Source organism: Danio aesculapii, chromosome 3 (genome assembly GCF_903798145.1).
Source record: "Danio aesculapii chromosome 3, fDanAes4.1, whole genome shotgun sequence".
In the NCBI taxonomy this organism is placed as follows: Eukaryota; Metazoa; Chordata; class Actinopteri; order Cypriniformes; family Danionidae; genus Danio; species Danio aesculapii.
In genome coordinates, this window is record NC_079437.1 from 8,214,006 (window position 1) to 8,235,111 (window position 21,106).

Below are 21,106 nucleotides of genomic sequence, written 5' to 3' on the forward strand. Positions count from 1 at the left end.
ATTTAAAATGTGTGGCTAATAAATAACTGAATTTTAATTTTAATTGGGCAAGTAAAAAAAAATGCACGGGTTATTACAGAGAATTATTAGCGTTTTGCCATGTGATAGTCTGAAATTTCATTGATAATGGTCATAATGTCTTAAATTTGACGTGAGGAAACCTGCAGGAACCCTGTTTTTACCCAAACATTTAGAAATAATATATTTTAGAGCAGTAATCACAATACCGTCGAACCGTGATATTATTATCCAAGGTTATTATACCGTCAGAATCTTATACCGGCCCATATGCCTACTGTGGACAGGCTTTTATTGTTATGAAATTGATCTAGTTTTATAATCAGTTAAGTCAGAAATATGATGTTATAACCTTCTCTCATCTTATCGAATCATAAAGAGTAATGTCAACTTGATTATGGGTTCATATATGTGCAGAATATTAACCTCCAAAAGACTTCCCGTTATCAGGTTGACATTGAGTTTAATGATAACCGTCTATCATGAGATAAGAAACAATAATGAAGTTACAGACACACAGACACATCTTTATTGTAGACAAGCGATATTAAATATAGTACGAAGATGTTGATTAAAGATTGGCCAAATGAGGCGATGATGTAACATTAACATGATGATGTAACAACAAAAACAAAGCGCCTTTCCCGCAGAATTTACATATTAACTGTCCCCGCTGGCCGCTCATTAAATATTCAACAGCTCTCTGCGTGCACTCTGAATGGCGTGGGCGGGGCTTACCCTGAAGGGAGGGATACATGTAAACGAGCAAAGCGCCTCTGCTCATCGACGTACTATCAGGCCACGCTCGAGCGGACGATCTGATTGGCCGAGAGAGCCCGATCTTACGAGAGAGCTAGCCAATCAGAGGAGCGCGACGTCGAGCTGCGCTGTTTGTGAATGACGTCAGTGCTTGAGCCAAGATGGCGGCTTTCGGTCGGTAAACGCTCGATCGACACCGGAACCGAGTCAACCTTCGCCTCACGGAGAGCAAGCAGATGCTCTGAGTGAACGAGGAGAAGCGGAGGAACTGACAGACGACGGAGAGAGAGAGAGGAAGAGGAGAAATATGGACGCCTCGGAGTTTATGGACACCATGGACCCGAGTCTGTCCGAACTCGGCGACGAGTTCACTCTCGGAGACATCGACGGTAATAACATTCATAATAACATAATAAACGACGATTAATATGATGAGGAGGAGGATAACAGTGATGGAGATGGTCATATTCACTGACGTGTGCGTACGTGCGTGTGTTTGTTTATATATTAGTCTGTGTGTGTTTGTCTTATATGTATGTTAGTTTGTATGTATGTATGGATGTATGGATGTATGTATGTATGTGTGTGTGTGCGTGTGTGTGTGTGTGTGTGTGTGTGTGTGTGTGTGTGTGTGTGTGTGTGTGTGTGTGTGTGTGTGTGTGTGTTTGTCTTATGTATATGTGTCAGAGTGAGGGTCTGTCGTGTGTGTGTTTGTTTGTTTTGTCTGTATGTGTGTTTGTCTTCTATATATATGTGTGTGTGCGTGCGTGTGTGTGTGTGTGTGTGTGTGTGTGTGTGTGTTTGTCTTGTGTATATGTGTGTCAGAGTGTGTCTTCTGTGTATATGTGTCAAAGTGTGTGTTTGTCTTGTGTTTATTTATTTCATAGTGTGTGTGTGTGTGTGTGGTTGTTGTGTCAGTGTTTGGGTCTACAGTCTGCTTGTTTTTATATCCCAATCGAGACTTGCATTTCAATATCTGACTATATTGTTTATTTTGCGGTGTCACAACAGAGTTTTCATAATATATATGAGCACAATATTATACTCCATTACAGAGACATGAATAATGTGCAATCTTTACATTTTGCACTTTATTTTATTATTATTTTTTAATATATATGTTGGACCTGTCATCATTAGGTGTTGAAAAGTGTTTTACATTTGAATAGTATTGACGTTATATTTGTACATTTTAAATCAAACACTGGCCATGAAGTTCTGAATGAATTGAGGAAGATAATTAGATGTGAAAGAGTAGATCTCTGAGAAATGGTCTATATATATATATACACACACACACACACACACACACAATTAATCGATTGAATTCACAGAAATGGTTCTATATTTTGAAATATATTGTTAATATGAGCATTTGAGATGACTTATATTGTGGTGTGAGATTTTTGCCATATCAGCCAGCCCTTGTCCATGTGTGTGTGTGTGTGTAGGTGTCATGATGTCCCTCTTCTCATGTCGGTCAGTTCATCATCATCATTCATTATAAAGTGTGTCAGACTCCTAAAGGAATGGAGGTTGCACATGTTCCGCTGTTCTGGACAGTGTAGTCAGGGGTTGTGTAGTGATTACACATTTATATTGTGTGTTTTTAGCATTGGTGTTGATGTTAATTGAGGTTTTATATTCGCACATTCCTTCATTTTAACACTGCCCATATTGTTTAACACTCTACTGTGAATATTGGGTCTGTGATCGCATGTAATAATGACTATAAAACATCATCAGCTCTGTTTAATTGACTGTACACAGTGTTATACTTTAACAGTCATTGGCTGATAATATGATTTCACTGTTTAGTATTAACATACTTTCTGAATTTATATGATTAATGAGTGTGCGAATATGAAACCATCTTCACCCTAGTGTGACGCTAGTGTTTATTAGCTGTGTTCAGTTTTATCAGTGTTTTGGTGGTGTTTGTTGTTGTAATGGGTGTAGTTGTTTTTGGCATTGCTATTGGTGTTGTTTGTATATTTGTTGTAGTTGTCGTTAACGTTGTTGTTTTGAGTGTAGTTGTTAACGGCGCTGTTGTTTATGTGGTTGTTTATGCCTTTGATATTGGGTTTGTTATTTTGGTGCTGTTGTTATTTTGGTGCTGTTGTTGTTCTTAACATTGTTTGTGGTGTTTTTGTGTGATTGTTGTCATGGGTGTAGTAATTTTGGTGGTGTAGATTTGTAGCTGTTATTGGCATTGTCATTTGTTTTAGTTATTATTGATGCTGTAATGGTTTTGGTGGTGTTTTTGTGTTGTTATGGGTGTTTTGACTGTTTTTGTGTGAATATGAATGTTGTTGTTTTGCTGGTGTTGACATCAGTGGTGTTGTTTGGGGCTTTTGGTCATTTTAGTGTTATTGTCTACATTGTGTTGGCAGTGGTGTTTTTTTGGTTGTGTTATTTTGTGTTGTCAGTAGAGTTTAGTGGTATTATTTGTGTTTACGGGTGTTCATGTTGTCATTTACATTATTGTTTGTGTTATTCTGTCAGTAATGATTTTGTGATATTGTATTGTGATGTTTTTGTCATTGTTTAACATTGGTGTATGTGTTGTTGTTATGACAACATTTGTACTGTTATTGGCGGTGTTGTGATTAGATGTTGTTTTTTGGTGATACTGTTATTGCTGTTTTTATTGTCAGCAACATAGATGCGTGTGTTGTTTTGTGTTAAAGTTGTGGTGATGGTGCTTGTTGTTTGTTTTGTGTTGTTGTTGTTAGTTTGTCTTTGTTATTAGTGTTGTTTGTGGTGTTTCTGTAGTTTTATTGTTGCTGTTTTGTCAGTGTTTTTGTTGTCATTATCATTGTGTTTTTGGTAGTGTGTTTGCTATTCAGTGTTGTTGTCATTAATGTTGTTGTTTAGTAGTGTGTTGTCTTATTGGCAACATTGCTTGTGTGTGTTGTTGCTTTGGCAGTGTTTTTGTGTTGGTATTGGAGTTATTTTTAGCGGTGGTGTGTTTGGTTTTGAGTTAACTAACATTGTTGTTTGTGTTGTTGCTTTAACTGGTTTATACAGCTATTGGTGTTGTTATTTACGTTGTTGTTTTCTGTGTGTTTCTTAATGGTGTTATTGTTATGGTTTTATTGGTGTTGTCATTTTAGTAGTGTTTTTTATGGGGGGGGCATTTTGTTGTTGTTAACATTGATGTTTGTGTTGTTGCTTTGGCAGTGTTTTGTGTTGGTGTTGTTTTTGTGGTTGTAGTTTTTTCTTGTTGCCATTTTTTTGTTGTTAGCATTGATGTTTGTGTTGGTACTTTGACTGTTTTTATGCTGTCATTGGTTTTGTCATTAACGTTGTTTTGTGTGTCTTGTTTCTTTGTTTTACACTGTTATTGGTGTTGTTGTCATTAATGTTTTTGTTTTGATTGTGAGTTTCTTATTTCGGTTGTGGTTGTTAACATTGTGTTGTTGCTTTGGCAGTGTTTTGTGTTGGTATTGGTGTTGTTTTTGATGGTTGTGTTTTTATTATTGCCATTTTTGTTGTTGTTATAATTGATGTTTGTGTTGTTGCTTTGGCAGTGTTTTGTGTTGGTGTTGTTTTTGTGGTTGTAGTTTTTTCTTGTTGCCATTTTTTTGTTGTTAGCATTGATGTTTGTGTTGGTACTTTGACTGTTTTTATGCCGTCATTGGTGTTGTCATTAACGTTGTTTTGTGTGTCTTGTTTCTTTGTTTTACACTGTTATTGGTGTTGTTGTCATTAATGTTTTTGTTTTGATTGTGAGTTTCTTATTTCGGTTGTGGTTGTTAACATTGTGTTGTTGCTTTGGCAGTGTTTTGTGTTGGTATTGGTGTTGTTTTTGATGGTTGTGTTTTTATTATTGCCATTTTTGTTGTTGTTATAATTGATGTTTGTGTTGTTGCTTTGTTTTACACTGTTATTGGTGTTGTTGTCCTTAACATTGTTGTTTGGTAGTGTGTTTTTTGTGTTGATGTCGTTTTTGCTGATGCTGTAATTGTTTTTTTATTAACATTGTTGTTTGTGTTGTTGCTTTGACTGTTTTATGTTGTCATTTTGTTTGTGTTGTTGCTTTTGTTAAGCTGTTTTTGGCATTGTCATTAATGTTGTAGTGGTAGTATGTTTATTTATTGTGTTTTTGTTGTTGTTGTTGTTGTTAACATTGATGTTTGTTTTGTGGCTTTGGCAGTGTTATTAGTGTTGTTGTTGTCATTGTTGTTGTTTTGGTAGTGTGTTTCTTGGCTTTTTGTTGTTGTTAACATTGCTTGTATTGTTGCTTTGGCAGTGTTTTGTGTTAGTGGTGCTGTGATTGTTTTTATTAAGGTTGTTTTTGAGTTGTTGCTTTGGCTTTTTTGTGTTATTGGTGTTTACCAATCATTACTGTTGTTGTCATTTTGGTAGTATTTTTGTTGTTGTTAACATGTGTTTGTGCTGTTGCTTTGGCAGTGTTTTAACATTCTGTTGTAGGTTTTTTTCAGTGTTGTTGTTATTCTTGTTGTTGTAGTCTGCACACATAATGTTGACACACATGAGGAAATGATTCTCCAGCCCTCTGATTATTCAACATTTCATTCTGTCTGAAGTTTACACCATACACATCTACATGTTACAAAAACAAGTTAGTATTTGACTAATGTGTTATATTTGTGTTTTTGTTCCCTCTGTGCGGCTCAGATCTGTAATGATATGTTTAAGCATTAAAAACAGTATAGAGTCATGATTTCAGTCTCTAAAGCCCACTAATTACATCTTATCTTGCACATAATTAATGATTTTATTCATAAAGACCCTCAGTCTTATCACTTTGCATGTTCTGAAGAGCTTGTTAAATGTGTGTGTGTGTGTGTGTGTGTGTGGATGTACAGTGTGTGCCTGGTCAAATGATGTAAATTCTGCATGTAAGAAGAAACTCAAGTCAGAATGTACATTTAATTAATTTAGAGACTGAAGAAGAGTAAGGGAATGAGTGTAAACATGTTCACCAAGATAAAATGATAATAATAATGCGTTTCTGAGCACATCGTGCTTATTTTCTTTTGGTTTTGGGGAGTGTACATCATAGGAATTGCACAACCTTATTTATTTATCAGTAACCTTATTTCACCTGTGTGTGTGGAGTGTTTTTGTGGATTGTGTGTGTGTAGACAATTTTTAACGATGTAAACGATACGAATGATCTTCACATATATCCCGCTTTACATTTTTTATTTGCATAGCTTTTAAAACTGAAGCTGTTCCTTTATTATCAGATGTCAGCAGTAACAAGAGACGCAGCACTGTGGCCTATCTTTATCAAAGGAGATCAATTATAATTTACAAAAAGCATAGTTCTGCATTCAAATGAATGTAAACGTATATAATCTGTTTAACTGAGACACATTCATGTGGTAGAATATGAATGAGCAGTTTTCAGTAGTCAGAGATCTGTCTTGTCAGAAAAACACATAGAGTGCATTACATTATCACCCACATTTACACCTCTCCTAGTGTCATCCATGTGAAGTGTCAGAGATTCTATTGATTGCATCAATGAAAACGTTTAAAGTAGGTTAAACTGGTGCTTTACATAGTGCAAAATGCTAAACTAAAGGACTCAAGCTGCAAATGCCAATGAAAAGTGTAGCTTTATTATTCTGTCAGCCTTTCAGCAAGGCTGAGGTGAGGCATCTTGAGCTCAAACAGCTTGGAGGCCACTGCTCTGGAGGTGTGTGTGTTTGTTCTGGTTGTTTGCTGGAACAGTGAATAATCTGAGATAGCTCTGGAGCTGCAGGTTGGTTTGGTCTGGTTGGTTTAGTGCATGCGGTGGCCTGTTCATGAGCTCCAGCTCATTATTACAGCCATAAAGCAGAGCGCTATCAGCATGACCTTCAGCTCTATCAGGGGTCAGGGTCACCAGAGCTGCACACACTCTGCACAAGCTCCATCTACTGTGTTTATTTAGCTGCAGCCGCTGTGAGACGTCTCGTCCTTCACCCACATCTGTTATCTTCATTTATAATCCACTAAATGGAGCATTAGATATGTGTTCAGTACAGCTGCACTTGTATATACAGTGTGTTTATATTCACTGTGTGTCTGATCTGTGTGTCCATCAGAGATGCTGCAGTTCGTCAGTAATCAGGTGGATTTCCCCGATATATTTGAGGACCAGATGGGGGGTGGAGCCACGGCGAGGACCCTCCCACAGGTGGCCCCCAGCGCCATCCTGACCCCCCCACACACACCTGTGCAGACCAGCAGCCAGACACACGCACAAACGCTCACACAGGCACACACACAAACGCACACGCAGGCGCACACACAGACACGCACACCGCCGGTGCTGCAGCCACGCCCACAGCCAATCACACAGGTGAGTCTGACCACACCCACTCACATAAACACACTCACTCACATAAACACACCCCACAATTGACCACACCCACTCATGTGACCACACCCCTTCAACGAATGCATTTTTTACACATGATCACACCCCCTCACAAATGACCACACCCACTCACACATGACCACACCCCTTCAACAAATACACCTATTTGACCACATGCTCACACCCCCTCACATGAACTCATCTCACAAATGACCATACCTGCTCATTCTTGACCACACCCCGTCACAAATGACCACACCCCCTTATAAACTAATCTCTCACAAATGACAATACCTGCTCATTCTTGACCACACCCCCTCACAAATGACCACACCCCCTCATAAACTAATCTCTCACAAATGACAATACCTGCTCATTCTTGACCACACCCCCTCACAAATGACCACACCCACTCATACATGACCACACCCCCTCACATAAATAAATCTCTTACAAATGACTACACCTGCTCATTTCTGACCACACCCTCACAGCTGACCACACCTACACATAAAGGAACACATCTCTCACAAATAACCATACCAGCTCATTCTTGACCACACCCCCTCACAAATGACCACACCCCCTCACATGAACTCATGTCACAAATGACAACACCTGCTCATTCTTGACCACACCCCCTCACAGCTGACCATACCTACTCATACATGACCACACCCCTCGCATGAACTTATCTCAAATGACCACACCCACTCATACATGACCACACCCCCTCACGTGAATAAATCTCTCACAAATGACTACACCTGCTCATTCATGACCACACCCCTCACAGCTGACCACACCTACTCATACATGAACACATCTCTCACAAATAACCATACCTGCGCATTCTTGACCACACCCCCTCACAAATGACCACACCCACTCATAGATGACCACACCCCCTCACATGAATAAATCTCTCACAAATGACCACATCTGCTCATTCTTGACCACACCCCCTCACAAATGACCACACCCACTTTTTGGTCAACGCATGCAACAATTTACATGTGACCACGCCTTGCACAAATGACTACAACCACTTGTACGTGACGACAACCCCTCACACATAACCACACCCGCTCCGCTCACATATGACCACACCCCTCATGCTGTGACCACACCCCCTGCAGCAGTATTAGTGTGTGTCAGATGCTGGTCTTGTGTGAGTGTGTAACTCAGGTGTTTTGTGTTATACCTGGTCAGGTGCAGACTCAGACGTTCCCTATGCAGACTCTGGCCGTGCAGACACAGACACAGCCGCAGACCGTCATGATCACACCCACCGCCACATCCTCACGATTCATCCAGAACCAGGTCATCTGCCAGCAGACCCCTGCTACAAGCTTCCAGGGTGAGGAACACACACACACACACACACACACATCACACAAACACATCATACACACAATCATCTCTCACACACACTCACCTCTCTCTCTCTGTCTCTCAGTGCTGCAGCCGCAGATGCAGAGTATCGTGACGTCTCCGCAGGTCCAGCCAATGACCATCCAGCACCAGCGCGTGCTGACGCCGGCCGGACAGACCATCCAGACGCTCTCCACAGCGCCCACTGCTGTACACACCATGTCCCAGCAAGTGCCTGTACGACACACACACACACACACACACATATGCATTTAAACACACTCATATACACATATAAATATACGTGCGCTGTGATTGGCTGCAGGTGTTGGTGCACCAGCCTCAGATCCTGAAGACGGACTCTCTGCTTCTGACCACCAAACCAGACGGCACGCAGGTCCTGTCCACTGTCCAGAGCCCCACAGGCATCACCACGCTGACCACACCCATCCAGACCACCGCCCTGCAGGTGCCGGTGCGTCACACACTCAATATGCAAATCACTCCTCATTAATATTCATCATCACTAATAACCACACTGTCTCTCGCTCTCGCAGACGCTGATGAGCAGCAACATCCTGACCACCGTTCCTGTGGTGATGGGGGGCGGAGACAAGCTGCCAATCAAACAGCTGTCATCAGGCCCCGCCCATAATATAGGCGGAGCCCGAGTGGGCATGGAGCAGAGCCCGGTGGTGGGTCCAGGAGGAGTGGTGAAGGAGGGCGAGAGGAGAACCACACACAACATCATCGAGAAGCGCTACCGCTCCTCCATCAACGACAAGATCCTGGAGCTGAGGGACCTCGTGCTGGGCAACGACGCCAAGGTCAGCGCCGCAGTGCATGCTGGGATATATCAAGACTGAACAAATATAATCCACATTAATAAATGAAACGTGTCCCACATTAGAGATCCAGCAGTGCTGCTATTGCACATACACACACTGCCACACTGATGGAGACACTATAATGTGGAGCTGTGGTGTGTGTGTGTGTGAATGTCTGACTCTCTGCATGTGTGTGTGTGTGTGTGTGTTCATTAACAGATGCACAAGTCTGGTGTCCTGCGCAAAGCCATCGACTACATCAAATACCTGCAGCAGGTCAACCATAAGCTGCGGCAGGAGAACCTGACGCTGAAGATGGCCAATCAGAAGAACAGTGAGTCATATCACATGACCACACACACACACACACCAGACATTACTTCATCTTCAAACTCTGTGTTCGGTTTCAGTGATTTAGTGTAACACACACAGAACACTTCAGTTCTTCACTCTGATTGGTGGAGCTGCGTTCTATGCTAATGCTACACAATAATTAATAATAATAATAATAATAACATATCTGTTGAATTATCATAAACAAAAGTGGGCGGTTCCATCTCAGCGGTGGGTTATCCTCTGATATTCAGTGCTGTGTGTTGGCAATTAAATACTTACCTGATGATCCATGATTTATAAGAGTGATTTATATTGGTAAATCAACAGTTAATGCAAAATTTGCTAATGACCTGTGCATGTGTGTGTGTGTGTGTGTGTGTGTGTGTGTGTGTGTGTGTGTGTGTGTGTGTGTGCATGTGTGTGTGTGTGTAGAGTCAGTGTGTGTGTCAGATGTGGATCTGGAGCTGAAGGCTGAGGTGTCTCTGATCTCTCCTCCTCCGTCTGACTCCGGCTCCAGCTCTCCTGCACAGCTCTCACCCTACTGCATCGACTCTGAGCCGGGGAGCCCACTGCTGGAGCACGAGCAGGTGCACACACACACACACACACACACACATACACATATGGACGTAGTGTCTCTGACATCACCCATAAGTTTCTGAAGAGCACAAATAAAGCTGTGAGTGGGCGGGGCCAATACTTGGGCAAAGAGGCAGGGTGTGGGCGGAGCTACAGATGCCGGATTGAATTTTGCTTAGATCAGTTTTTCTTTAGGAGAAACGCTCAACACGTCATTAACACGTGTTCTGAGCACCTGTGCTTGATTATACACTAATATCAGTGATGTGTTTGCAGAATTTGGTCTTTTAAAAACACTGTTGTAATCCACTCAGCCACGTTAAGCCTCATTATTTTTCATTTTTTCCACAGAAGGGAAATGCTAATTAACTCCTAATGCTCCTTGTCTGTCAGCAGGTACCTGTCAGTCAAGTAGCCACACCCTTAATTATGCAGTATTTGAAGTATTAATATAACTGAAGGCAGTGATTTATAAAGAGAGTCCCTCACAGTTGTCATGAAGGGTAATATTAGCTATACAGCAATACCATACTTTGTACTATGCTGTGAAGCTTTTTCTGCTGTGAAGTTGGCCATTTCAAAGTGAGTATGAAATGGAAGTTCAGATTGTCCTTGTCAAGTACATCCACTTGAAATGATCCTGAAACAAGACAAAAATGTAGTGTGGTTTTGTTCTTTGGGAACAAATTGGGTTGTTAAAAGATGGGTGTTGTTGATGAACAAAATGAAGGATGATTGACAAATGGGCAAACTCAGTGCAGAAACTAGACAACCACTGATAGCCCTGCCCTAAAGGACTGATAGCTCCGCCCCTAAGGATTGATAGTTCTGCACCAAACGACTGATATCCCTGCTCGAAACGACTGATAGCACTGCTCCAAAGGACTGATAGCTCCGCCTTAAAGGACTGATAGCCCTGCCCCAAAGGACTGATGGCTCCACCTTAAAGGACTGATAGCCCTGCTACAAAGGATTGGTAGTACCGTCCTAAAGGACTTATAGCTCCGCCCTAAAGGACTAATAGCTCCGCCCTAAAGGACTTATAGCTCCGCCCTAAAGGATTGATAGCAACGCCCTAAAGTATTGATAGCCCGTCTTAAAGAACTTATAGCTCCGCCCTAAAGGATTGATAGCAACGCCCTAAAGTATTGATAGCCCCGTCCTAAAGGACTAATAGCTCCGCCCTAAAGGACTGATAGCTCCACCCTAAAGGACTGATAGCTTCGCCCTAAAGGATTGATAGCAACGCTCTAAAGGACTGATAGCAACGCCCTAAAGGACTAATAGCTCCACCCTAAAGGACTGATAGCTTCGCCCTAAAGGACTGATAGCAACGCCCTAAAGGATTGATAGCAACGCCCTAAAGGACTGATAGCTCCACCCTAAAGGACTGATAGCTTCGCCCTAAAGGATTGATAGCAACGCTCTAAAGGACTGATAGCAACGCCCTAAAGGACTAATAGCTCCACCCTAAAGGACTGATAGCTTCGCCCTAAAGGACTAATAGCTCCACCCTAAAGGACTGATAGCTTCGCCCTAAAGGACTGATAGCAACGCCCTAAAGGACTGATAGCAACGCCCTAAAGGACTGATAGCTCCACCCTAAAGGACTGATAGCTTCGCCCTAAAGGATTGATAGCAACGCTCTAAAGGACTGATAGCAACGCCCTAAAGGACTAATAGCTCCGCCCTAAAGGACTTATAGCTCCGCCCTAAAGGATTGATAGCAACGCCCTAAAGTATTGATAGCCCGTCCTAAAGAACTTATAGCTCCGCCCTAAAGGATTGATAGCAACGCCCTAAAGTATTGATAGCCCCGTCCTAAAGGACTAATAGCTCAGCCCTAAAGGACTGATAGCTCTACCCTAAAGGACTAATAGCTCCGCCCTAAAGGACTGATAGCTCTACCCTAAAGGACTAATAGCTCCGCCCTAAAGGACTGATAGCTCTACCCTAAAGGACTGATAGCTTCGCCCTAAAGGATTGATAGCAACGCTCTAAAGGACTGATAGCAACGCCCTAAAGGACTAATAGCTCCGCCCTAAAGGACTGATAGCTTCGCCCTAAAGGACTAATAGCCCCGCCCTAAAGGACTGATATCTCCGCCCTAAAGGGCTAATAGCTCTGCCCTAAAGGACTGATATCTCCGCCCTAAAGGGCTAATAGCCCCGCTCTAAAGGACTAATAGCCCCGCCCTAAAGGACTGATATCTCCGCCCTAAAGGACTAATAGCTCCGCTCTAAAGGACTAATAGCCCCGCCCTAAAGGACTGATAGCTCCGCCCTAAAGGACTGATAGCTCCGCCCTAAAGGACTGATAGCTCCGCCCTAAAGGTCCAATAGCTCTGGCCTAAAGTTCTGATAGCTCCGCCCTAAAGGACTGATATTTTCCATGAGACTAGAGGTGAATCAAGTCATTTCCAGGGGGATGTTAAGGTATTTAATTATAAATTGTGAAGGCTAATTAATTTTTCCAGAATAATGCAGTAGACAGATTATTTATAACACACTCCTGTATACATGTACAAAATACGAAGAGTACATTTATATTTCATTACATGGGAGTCTATGAGGATTTGCTTACTCTTTGTGGCCAGATGATGAACTGCAGTGTGTGTGTGTGTGTGTGTGTATGCGTGTGTGTGTGTGTGTGTGTGTGTGTTCAGCTGAAGAGTGAGCCGGACTCTCCGTCGTGTGTGGGTGTGATGGACCGCTCTCGTCTGCTGCTGTGTGCTCTCTCCTTCCTCTGCCTCTCCCTGAACCCGCTGCCATCTCTGCTGGGCGCTGAGGCACCGGCCGGCTCTCCTGCGGGGACACCGGCGGGTCACGGATCCACACGCACACTCTTCTCTCTGCCCGCACAGACACAGAGCTTCGGTGAGTAGAGCTGGACACACTACGCTTCAGCTATGAGTAGAGTTACCTGAGTTATAATGTGATGGATCCGCTCATACTGAGTGTGTTCGTGTTGCTCGTTTACTGTGATCTCTGTGTGATGTGAATGCTAATGCTCACCGTGTGTCATGTGTCCACCAGGGGCGTGGCTGTGGTGTGTGCTGCCCTTCCTGCTGGTCTGGGTCGTGAGCGGAGTGGGCGTGGTCTGGGGGTGTGTCCGAGTGCTGTACCTGTGGGAGCCGGTCACGCCCCTTCATTCACCGACATCTGTCCGATTCTGGAGACACAGGAAACAAGCAGACTTGCAGCTCTACAGGGTACGCACACACACTTACACACACATGCACTGACACATCACCAACAAGCAGACCTGCAGCTCTACAGGGTACACACACACACTGATTTGTTTGTGTGTGTGATTGTGTGTGTGTGTGTTCAGGGTGATTACGCGGGGCGCTGTGCTCAGTCTGCAGACGTGTCTGTCAGTGTTATCCAGAGTTCTGCCCATCACCACTCTGGACATCATGTGCTCGCTCTCCTGGAACCTGATTCGCTACTGCCTGTGGAGACCCGCCCCCTTGGGCTGGCTGGTGCGTTTGGTTGGAGGGAGGCACGAGGGGGAGGAGTCACAGACCAGCTCACGGGACGCAGCGCTGGTGTACCACAAACTCAGCCAGCTGCAGCTCACAGGTGTGTGTGTCTGCGTGTGTGTATGCGTGTGTGTTTGGTCTACATGACTGCTGATGCCCTGTGCGTGTGTGTTCTGCAGGTCAGATGGAGCGGCGTCCGCTGTGGGGTGTGTGTGTGTCTCTGAGTGCCGTCAATCTGTGTGAGAGTGCTGAGGGGAAGCTGACGGCCGCTCAGCAGGTGCAGGTGTACGTGACGGCAGCCATCAGTGTGAGAGCAGCGCTGGGGAAACACCTCACCTGCCTGCCAGTGAGTCACACACACACACACCTCAACATCAGCCATGAGGATGACGATCAATCATGATGATCAATAATCTGCTCTGTCTCTTCATCAGGCGTATCTGCTGAGCTGTGCAGAGGCTCTGACCTGTCAATCAGACTCTAAGCCCCTCCCAGACTGCCTGCGCTGGATCTTCACCCCATTGGGCCGTCAGTTCTTCTTGAGCTGTGATTGGTCAGTGCGGTCAGAGAGTGACGGGCAGATCTTCACCTCTGCGAGGGATGAAGGTAACAGACAGACTGACCTCTGTGTGACCTCATTTTGACCTCTGTGTGACCTCTGATCCTGAGCTGTGTTTGTGTGTCCAGCGGATCCCATCGCTCAGCTGCACCGCTGCTTCTGCCAGAAACTGCTGGAGAGAGCCACACACACACTGATAGAGCCGCAGAGCAGAGAGGATGCTGGGTAATCACACACGCACACACTTAACACAGATGAAGAGTAGAGGCTGATTGATGACCATTCTGCCATACACCACTCTACAGGCTGAGCCGTACTGAAGCGTAACACAGTAATAATAGTGTTGTGTTAAAACAAAACCTTTACATATTTTACTATATCTTTGATATATTACTACATGTCTATATGACTGTAGCGTCCATGTAGTGTAGAGTTTAGTGTCGTCCTAAATGGAGCACTAGTTTATTCTAAACACACATTCAAATGCAGTTCCCAGGCCACGATGATGGATTCCAGATTAGAGAAATAAATTATTACACTAACAAATAGTATCTATGAGTACAACTATTGCAAGGTATAATCACTTACATATTAGCCCCTCCCCTTTATCATCAGCCCCTCCCCTTTATCATCAGCCCCTCCCCTTCATCAGTAGGTCCTCCTTTTTATCAGGTCCCCTTCATCAGTAGCCCCTCCCCTTTATCAGGTCCTCTTCATCAGTAGCCCCTCCCCTTTATCATCAGCCCCTCCCCTTAATCAGTAGGTCCTCCTTTTTATTCGGTCCCCTTCATCAGTTGCCCCTCCCCTTCATCAGCAGGTCCTCCCCTTTATCAGGTCTCCTTCATCAGTGGCCCTTTCCCTTTATCAGGTCTCCTTCATCAGTGGCCCTTTCCCTTTATCAGGTCTCCTTCATCAGTAGCCCCTCCCCTTCATCATTAGTCCCTCCCCTTCATCAGCAGGTCCTCCCCTTATCAGGTCCCCTTCATTAGTAGCCCCTATCCTTCATCATCAGCCCCTCCCCTTCATTATCAGCCCCTCCCCTTCATCATAAGATCCTCCCCTTCATCATCAGCTCCTCCTCTTCATTATCAGTACCCTCTTCCCTTTATCAGCTCCTCCCCTTTATCACCAGCCACTCCCCTTCATCAGAATCCCCTTCCCTTTATCAGCTCCTCCCCTTTATCACCAGCCACTCCCCTTCATCAGAACCCCCTTTCCTTTATCAGCTCCTCCCCTTCATCACCAGCCCCTTCCCCTTTATCAGTTGCTCCTCCCCTTCATCATCAGCTCCTCACCTTCATCATCAGCCCCTCCCCTTCATCATCAGCTCCTCCTCTTCATCATTAGCTCCTCCTCTTCATCACCAGCTCCTCCCCTTCATCATCAGCTTCTCCTCTTCATCATCAGCTCCTCCCCTTCATCACCAGCCCCCTCCCCTTTATCAGTTGCTCCTCCTCTTCATCACCAGCTTTTTCCTTTCATCATCAGCCCCTCCCCTTCATCATCAGCCCCTCCCCTTCATCATCAGCCCCTCCCCTTCATCATCAGCCCCTAGCTTAAGCACTACTTATGCTGTTTGTACTACAGAGTGCTGTAGAGTAGTGCACCAGTGTGTGATTTGGGACGCTCCCTATATAGTAACTCTGAGCTCAGTGATTGTGCTGTATGTGATGAGAGTAGGTGTTAATGTCTGCTGTCTCCCATCATGCACCTCTGCAGGGAGTTCACTGGGGTTCTGGAGTTTCTGCAGCTGTTGAACAGCTGTACTGAAGACTCCGCCCCCACCACCGCCCCCTTCCCTGCGCTGGCCAATCAGAGCTCAACATCAGGTGAGTGTGTCCATCCCTCAGTGGGTTTGTGTGTATGCTGATGTGTGTGTGATGACGTATGTGTGTGTGTGTCTGCAGTGCGGGACCCGGTCTGCCGCTGGTGGGCGTCGGTGCTGACGGCTGCTGTTCATTGGCTGCAAGGTGATGATGCGTCTGTGCGCTCACTGCTTGCGGAGGCGGAGCGAATGCCCAGAGCACTGCACACACTGGAGTGAGTGTCGGACCACCGCACACAGAGTGTGTTCAATCTGAAGCTAATACTAACACCTCTGTGTGTATCTGTGTGTGCTTGTGCGTGTGTGTATCTCTCTCAGTCACCCGCTGCCCAAGGCTGTGTTGGCGCTGTGTAAGGCTGTGCAGATGAGTGTGTGTCCACAGAAGGGTGAGGGCGTGGTCAGCTGCCTCAGTCACTGTCAGCGCGCCAGTACCCAGCTGCACATCAGTGTGTGTCAGTCGCACAACAACACCTGGCTGCACAAGGTACACACTACACTACACACACTACAGATGTACAGTGTTGATGATCATCAGTGTTGTTCTGGTGTTTACAGTTCTACTCTGAATATTACTGTATCATGTATATCATCATCACCTTTCACACTGTCCAATCATCCGTCTCACTGTCTCAGGGGGTGGAGCTACTGGTCTGTGACCTCCTCCTGACTCTGAGAACCAGCCTGTGGCAACGAGGAGGTGGGTCTAATGGAGAGCCTGGCCCCGCCCCCGGCTCTCAGCTGTCAGGCTTCCAGAGGGACCTGAGCTCGCTGCGCAGACTCGGACAGGCCCACCGCCAGGCCCAGCACAAGGTAAATGTAATGTGTGTGTGTTTATATAGCGCGTGTATCATTTATGGCCAAACAGCGAAAGCACTTCACCATCATGAGTGGGTCTGTAAACACCACCACCACGGTGCAGCTCCACTTGGAGAACACTCCGGCAGCCACAGGACAATGGCGCCAGTGCTTCACCACACACCAGCTGTAGGGGGAAGGGAGAGACAGTGATAGAGCCAATATAGAGTCCCCTTCACTGACGGTATAGCGTCCCCTTCCCTGAGGGTATAGAGTCCCCTTCCCTAAGGGTATAGCGTCCCCTTCCCTGACGGTATAGAGTCCCCTTCCCTGACGGTATAGAGTCCCCTTCCCTGACGGTATAGAGTCCCCTTCCCTGACGGTATAGAGTCCCCTTCCCTGACGGCATAGGGTCCCCTTCCCTGACGGCATAGAGTCCCCTTCCCTGACGGCATAGAGTCCCCCTTCCCTGACGGCATAGAGTCCCCCTTCCCTGACGGCATAGAGTCCCCCTTCCCTGACGGCATAGAGTCCCCCCTCCCTGACGGCATAGAGTCCCCCTTCCCTGACGGCATAGAGTCCCCCTTCCCTGACGGCATAGAGTCCCCCTTCCCTGACGGCATAGAGTCCCCCTTCCCTGACGGCATAGAGTCCCCCTTCCCTGACGGCATAGAGTCCCCCTTCCCTGACGGCATAGAGTCCCCCTTCCCTGACGGCATAGAGTCCCCTTCCCTGACGGCATAGAGTCCCCTTCCCTGACGGCATAGAGTCCCCTTCCCTGACGGCATAGAGTCCCCTTCCCTGACGGCATAGAGTCCCCTTCGCTGACGGCATAGAGTCCCCTTCGCTGACGGCATAGAGTCCCCTTCGCTGACGGCATAGAGTCCCCTTCGCTGACGGCATAGAGTCCCCTTCGCTGACGGCATAGAGTCCCCTTGGCTGACGGCATAGAGTCCCCTTCGCTGACGGCATAGAGTCCCCTTCGCTGACGGCATAGAGTCCCCTTCGCTGACGGCATAGAGTCCCCTTCGCTGACGGCATAGAGTCCCCTTGGCTGACGGCATAGAGTCCCCTTGGCTGACGGCATAGTGTCCCCTTGGCTGACGGTACAGAGAGTCCCCTTGGCTGACGGTACAGAGAGTCCCCTTCGCTGACGGTACAGAGAGTCCCCTTCGCTGACGGTACAGAGAGTCCCCTTCGCTGACAGTACAGAGAGTCCCCTTCCCTGACGGTACAGCATCCCCTTCGCTGACGGTACAGACCACAGGTTGAGCGCCCCCTGCTGGCCTCTCTAACACCACTTCCAACAGCAGCCTAGTGTTCCCATTTGGTCTCCCATCCAGATACTGACCAGGCTCAGCCCTGCTTGGCTTCAGTGAGGACCTCTGGGACCACCTCTGTGTGACCTCTGCAGGTTTTAAACGTGTGTGTGTGCGTGTGCGTGTGTGTATATTTTCAGCTGTTCCTGCACGAGACGACGGTCAGGCTGATGGCAGGAGCCAGTCCCACACGCACACACCAGTTGCTGCGACACCGAACACACAACTACACCACCACAGGTACCCACAACACAGATACACACACACATATGCTGTAGGTGAGTGGGCGGAGCTGAAGAACTCTTGACACAGCATTATGGGTAATGTAGTTTATGTGTACAGTTTATTCAGACGTGTGTGTTTGTGCTCTCAGATGGCGAGTGTGTGTTAGGTGAGCGCGAGAGGGCTCATGCTATCCTGCTAGCGTGTCGTCACCTGCCGCTACCGCTGCTAACACCACCAGGACACCGAGCACGCCTGCTAGCGGAGGCTAAACGCACCCTGGAGAGAGTAGGAGACCGCCGGAGCCTGCAGGACTGCCAAAACATACTGCTGAGACTGAGCGGAGGGACCACCATCGCTGCATCATAACACACACACATTGAAACACACATTCACACTGGTATACACACACATACCGATACACACACTGGTACATAAACACACTGATATGCATACACTAATGCACACACATACACACTCACACAGATGCTGGTATTGGTGGTTTATGAGGACTCTCCACAGGTGTAATGTGTTTTTTACAGTAGAAGTGGCTTATTATAAGCACCCCCCCCCCACACACACACACACACACACATCAACGATTCTGAATATGGAACAGATTAACGTTGGTTTTAGATTACCATGATTTTAGAACAGTTTTAGATTATAAGGACACACCGTCCTCATAAACCACCTCAGTGCTGTAACACCTGGAGCATGCACACACCTCTGTACACCACCAAAACCAGCACATACACACACACACACACACACACACAGATGCTGATATGAGGGTCTCCGCAGATCATCTTCAGCTCACATTCAGCTACATACATACATACATACAGTCTCACTCACACACACACACACACACACACACACACACACACACACACACACACACACACACACACACACACACACACACACACACACTGACTCTGCTTGAGATATATGCTAGTGATGATCATGTTAATATTAGAGTTGTGTATATATTAGTTTCTCACACACACACACACACACACACACACACACACACACGGTTCAGTTTGTCACATAGGAAGAAAACGCTTGTGTATCTGCAGCTACCTCACACACACACACACACACACACGTTGTACAGAACTGTGTCTTATAGACCAAAGTCTTCTAGCGCTAGTGCGACACACACACACACACACACACACGTGAGGGATTTTATTATTATTATTATTATTCTGACGCTGATCTGCTAATGTGTCCGTCATGTTTAGTTTGTGTTTGTATTCTTTTCTATCTGCAGACGTGTCAGCGGGACCTTTAATATGACCACACACACACACACACACACACACACTGTTCAGATGTGTGTGTTAGTGCTTGTAATGGTGTAATCTAGCGGTGTTTTCCTCAGTGACTGTGCTAACTCTCCTCTCTCTGCTTCTCTGTCGTGTTGGTCTGGATTTATACGTCTTTTAAAGGGTTTGTTTTGTAATAAACAGGAGATGAAGCCGTTGAAGAACAGCTTGTGTGTGTGTGTGTGTGTGTGTGTGTGTGTGTGTGACATTAATTACACACTGAATAACTCTAGTTCTCTACACTGTGATCAATCCTCAGTTATACTCGTATGTAGACTGAGTGGACTTTCAGTTGATTATGTGGATTAACCACCAGATGGCGCTGCTTTACATACTGTCACACTGCAGAGCCTGATGAAGTTTAGCCCCGCCCCTTTGAGTCTGATGGGTGGAGCTTGAGCTAATTATTCAAGAAAACTGTTACCATTTAAAAAAGATTACCAATAATCATTCATTTTCCTTCAGCTTAGTCTCTTATTCATCAGCGGTCACCACAGCGGAATGAACCGCCAACTATTCCAGCATATGTATGCGGCTCAAATCCTGTAAATGTAGCTGTTTGTGTTTTCTCTGGATGCTGTTTCAGATGAGCGTCACTGGAGGAGAACAGCCGAATAACAGCAGGTACACTCACTTTCACCACTCGAGAAGCTTGTTGTGGTGTTCATCTGCTGTGTATTTATCATTTCCAGTCTTCTATTAATTCAATAACTATATTTAAACAGTATACTGAGTGATTAAGTGTGTAGAAGATTAAATAGTGTATTGAAAATAAAGTCTCCTGAGCTGAAAGATAAATATGACAAATAAGAAGTCAAGTATATACACTCGGCGGCCACTTTATTAGGTACACCTCACTAGTACCGGGTCGGACCCCATTTCTCCTTCAGAACCGCCTTAATCCTTCATGTCAGAGATTCAACAAGCTACTGGAAATATTCCTCAGAGATTTTGCTCCATATTAACATGATAGCATCACACAGTTGCTGCAGATTTGTCGCTGCACATCCATGATGCCAATCTCCTGTTCCACCACATCCCAAAGGTGCTCTATTGGATTGAGCTCTGGTGACTGTGGAGGCCATTTGAGTACAGTGAACTCATTATCATGTTCAAGAAACCAGTCTGAGATGATTGGTGCTTTATGACATGGTGCGTTATCCTGCTGGAAGTAGCCATCAGAAGATGGAGACACTGTGCTCATAAAGGGATGGACATGGTCAGCAACAATACTCAGGTAGGCTGTGGCGTTGACACCATGCTCAATTGGTACTAATGGACCCAAAGAAAATCTCCCCCACACCATTACACCACCACCACCAGCAGCCTGAA

General features: G+C 45.6%; 1 protein-coding gene across 1 annotated transcript; it reads left to right on the plus strand.

Annotated features, from left to right (window-relative positions):
• Nucleotides 1-915: 915 nt before the first annotated feature.
• Nucleotides 916-19,940, plus strand: srebf2 (sterol regulatory element binding transcription factor 2). The gene is given in 21 exon segments (XM_056453068.1): nt 916-1,166; nt 6,843-7,099; nt 8,330-8,477; nt 8,577-8,728; nt 8,817-8,966; nt 9,049-9,318; nt 9,538-9,652; nt 10,087-10,241; nt 12,899-13,109; nt 13,269-13,444; nt 13,567-13,578; nt 13,580-13,817; nt 13,897-14,063; nt 14,152-14,323; nt 14,405-14,501; nt 15,996-16,105; nt 16,184-16,316; nt 16,420-16,585; nt 16,735-16,911; nt 18,356-18,455; nt 18,589-19,940. Coding segments are annotated over 21 exon segments (3,306 nt in total). The 5' UTR covers nt 916-1,084; the 3' UTR covers nt 18,807-19,940.
• The last annotated feature ends 1,166 nt before the right edge of the window (nt 19,941-21,106 follow it).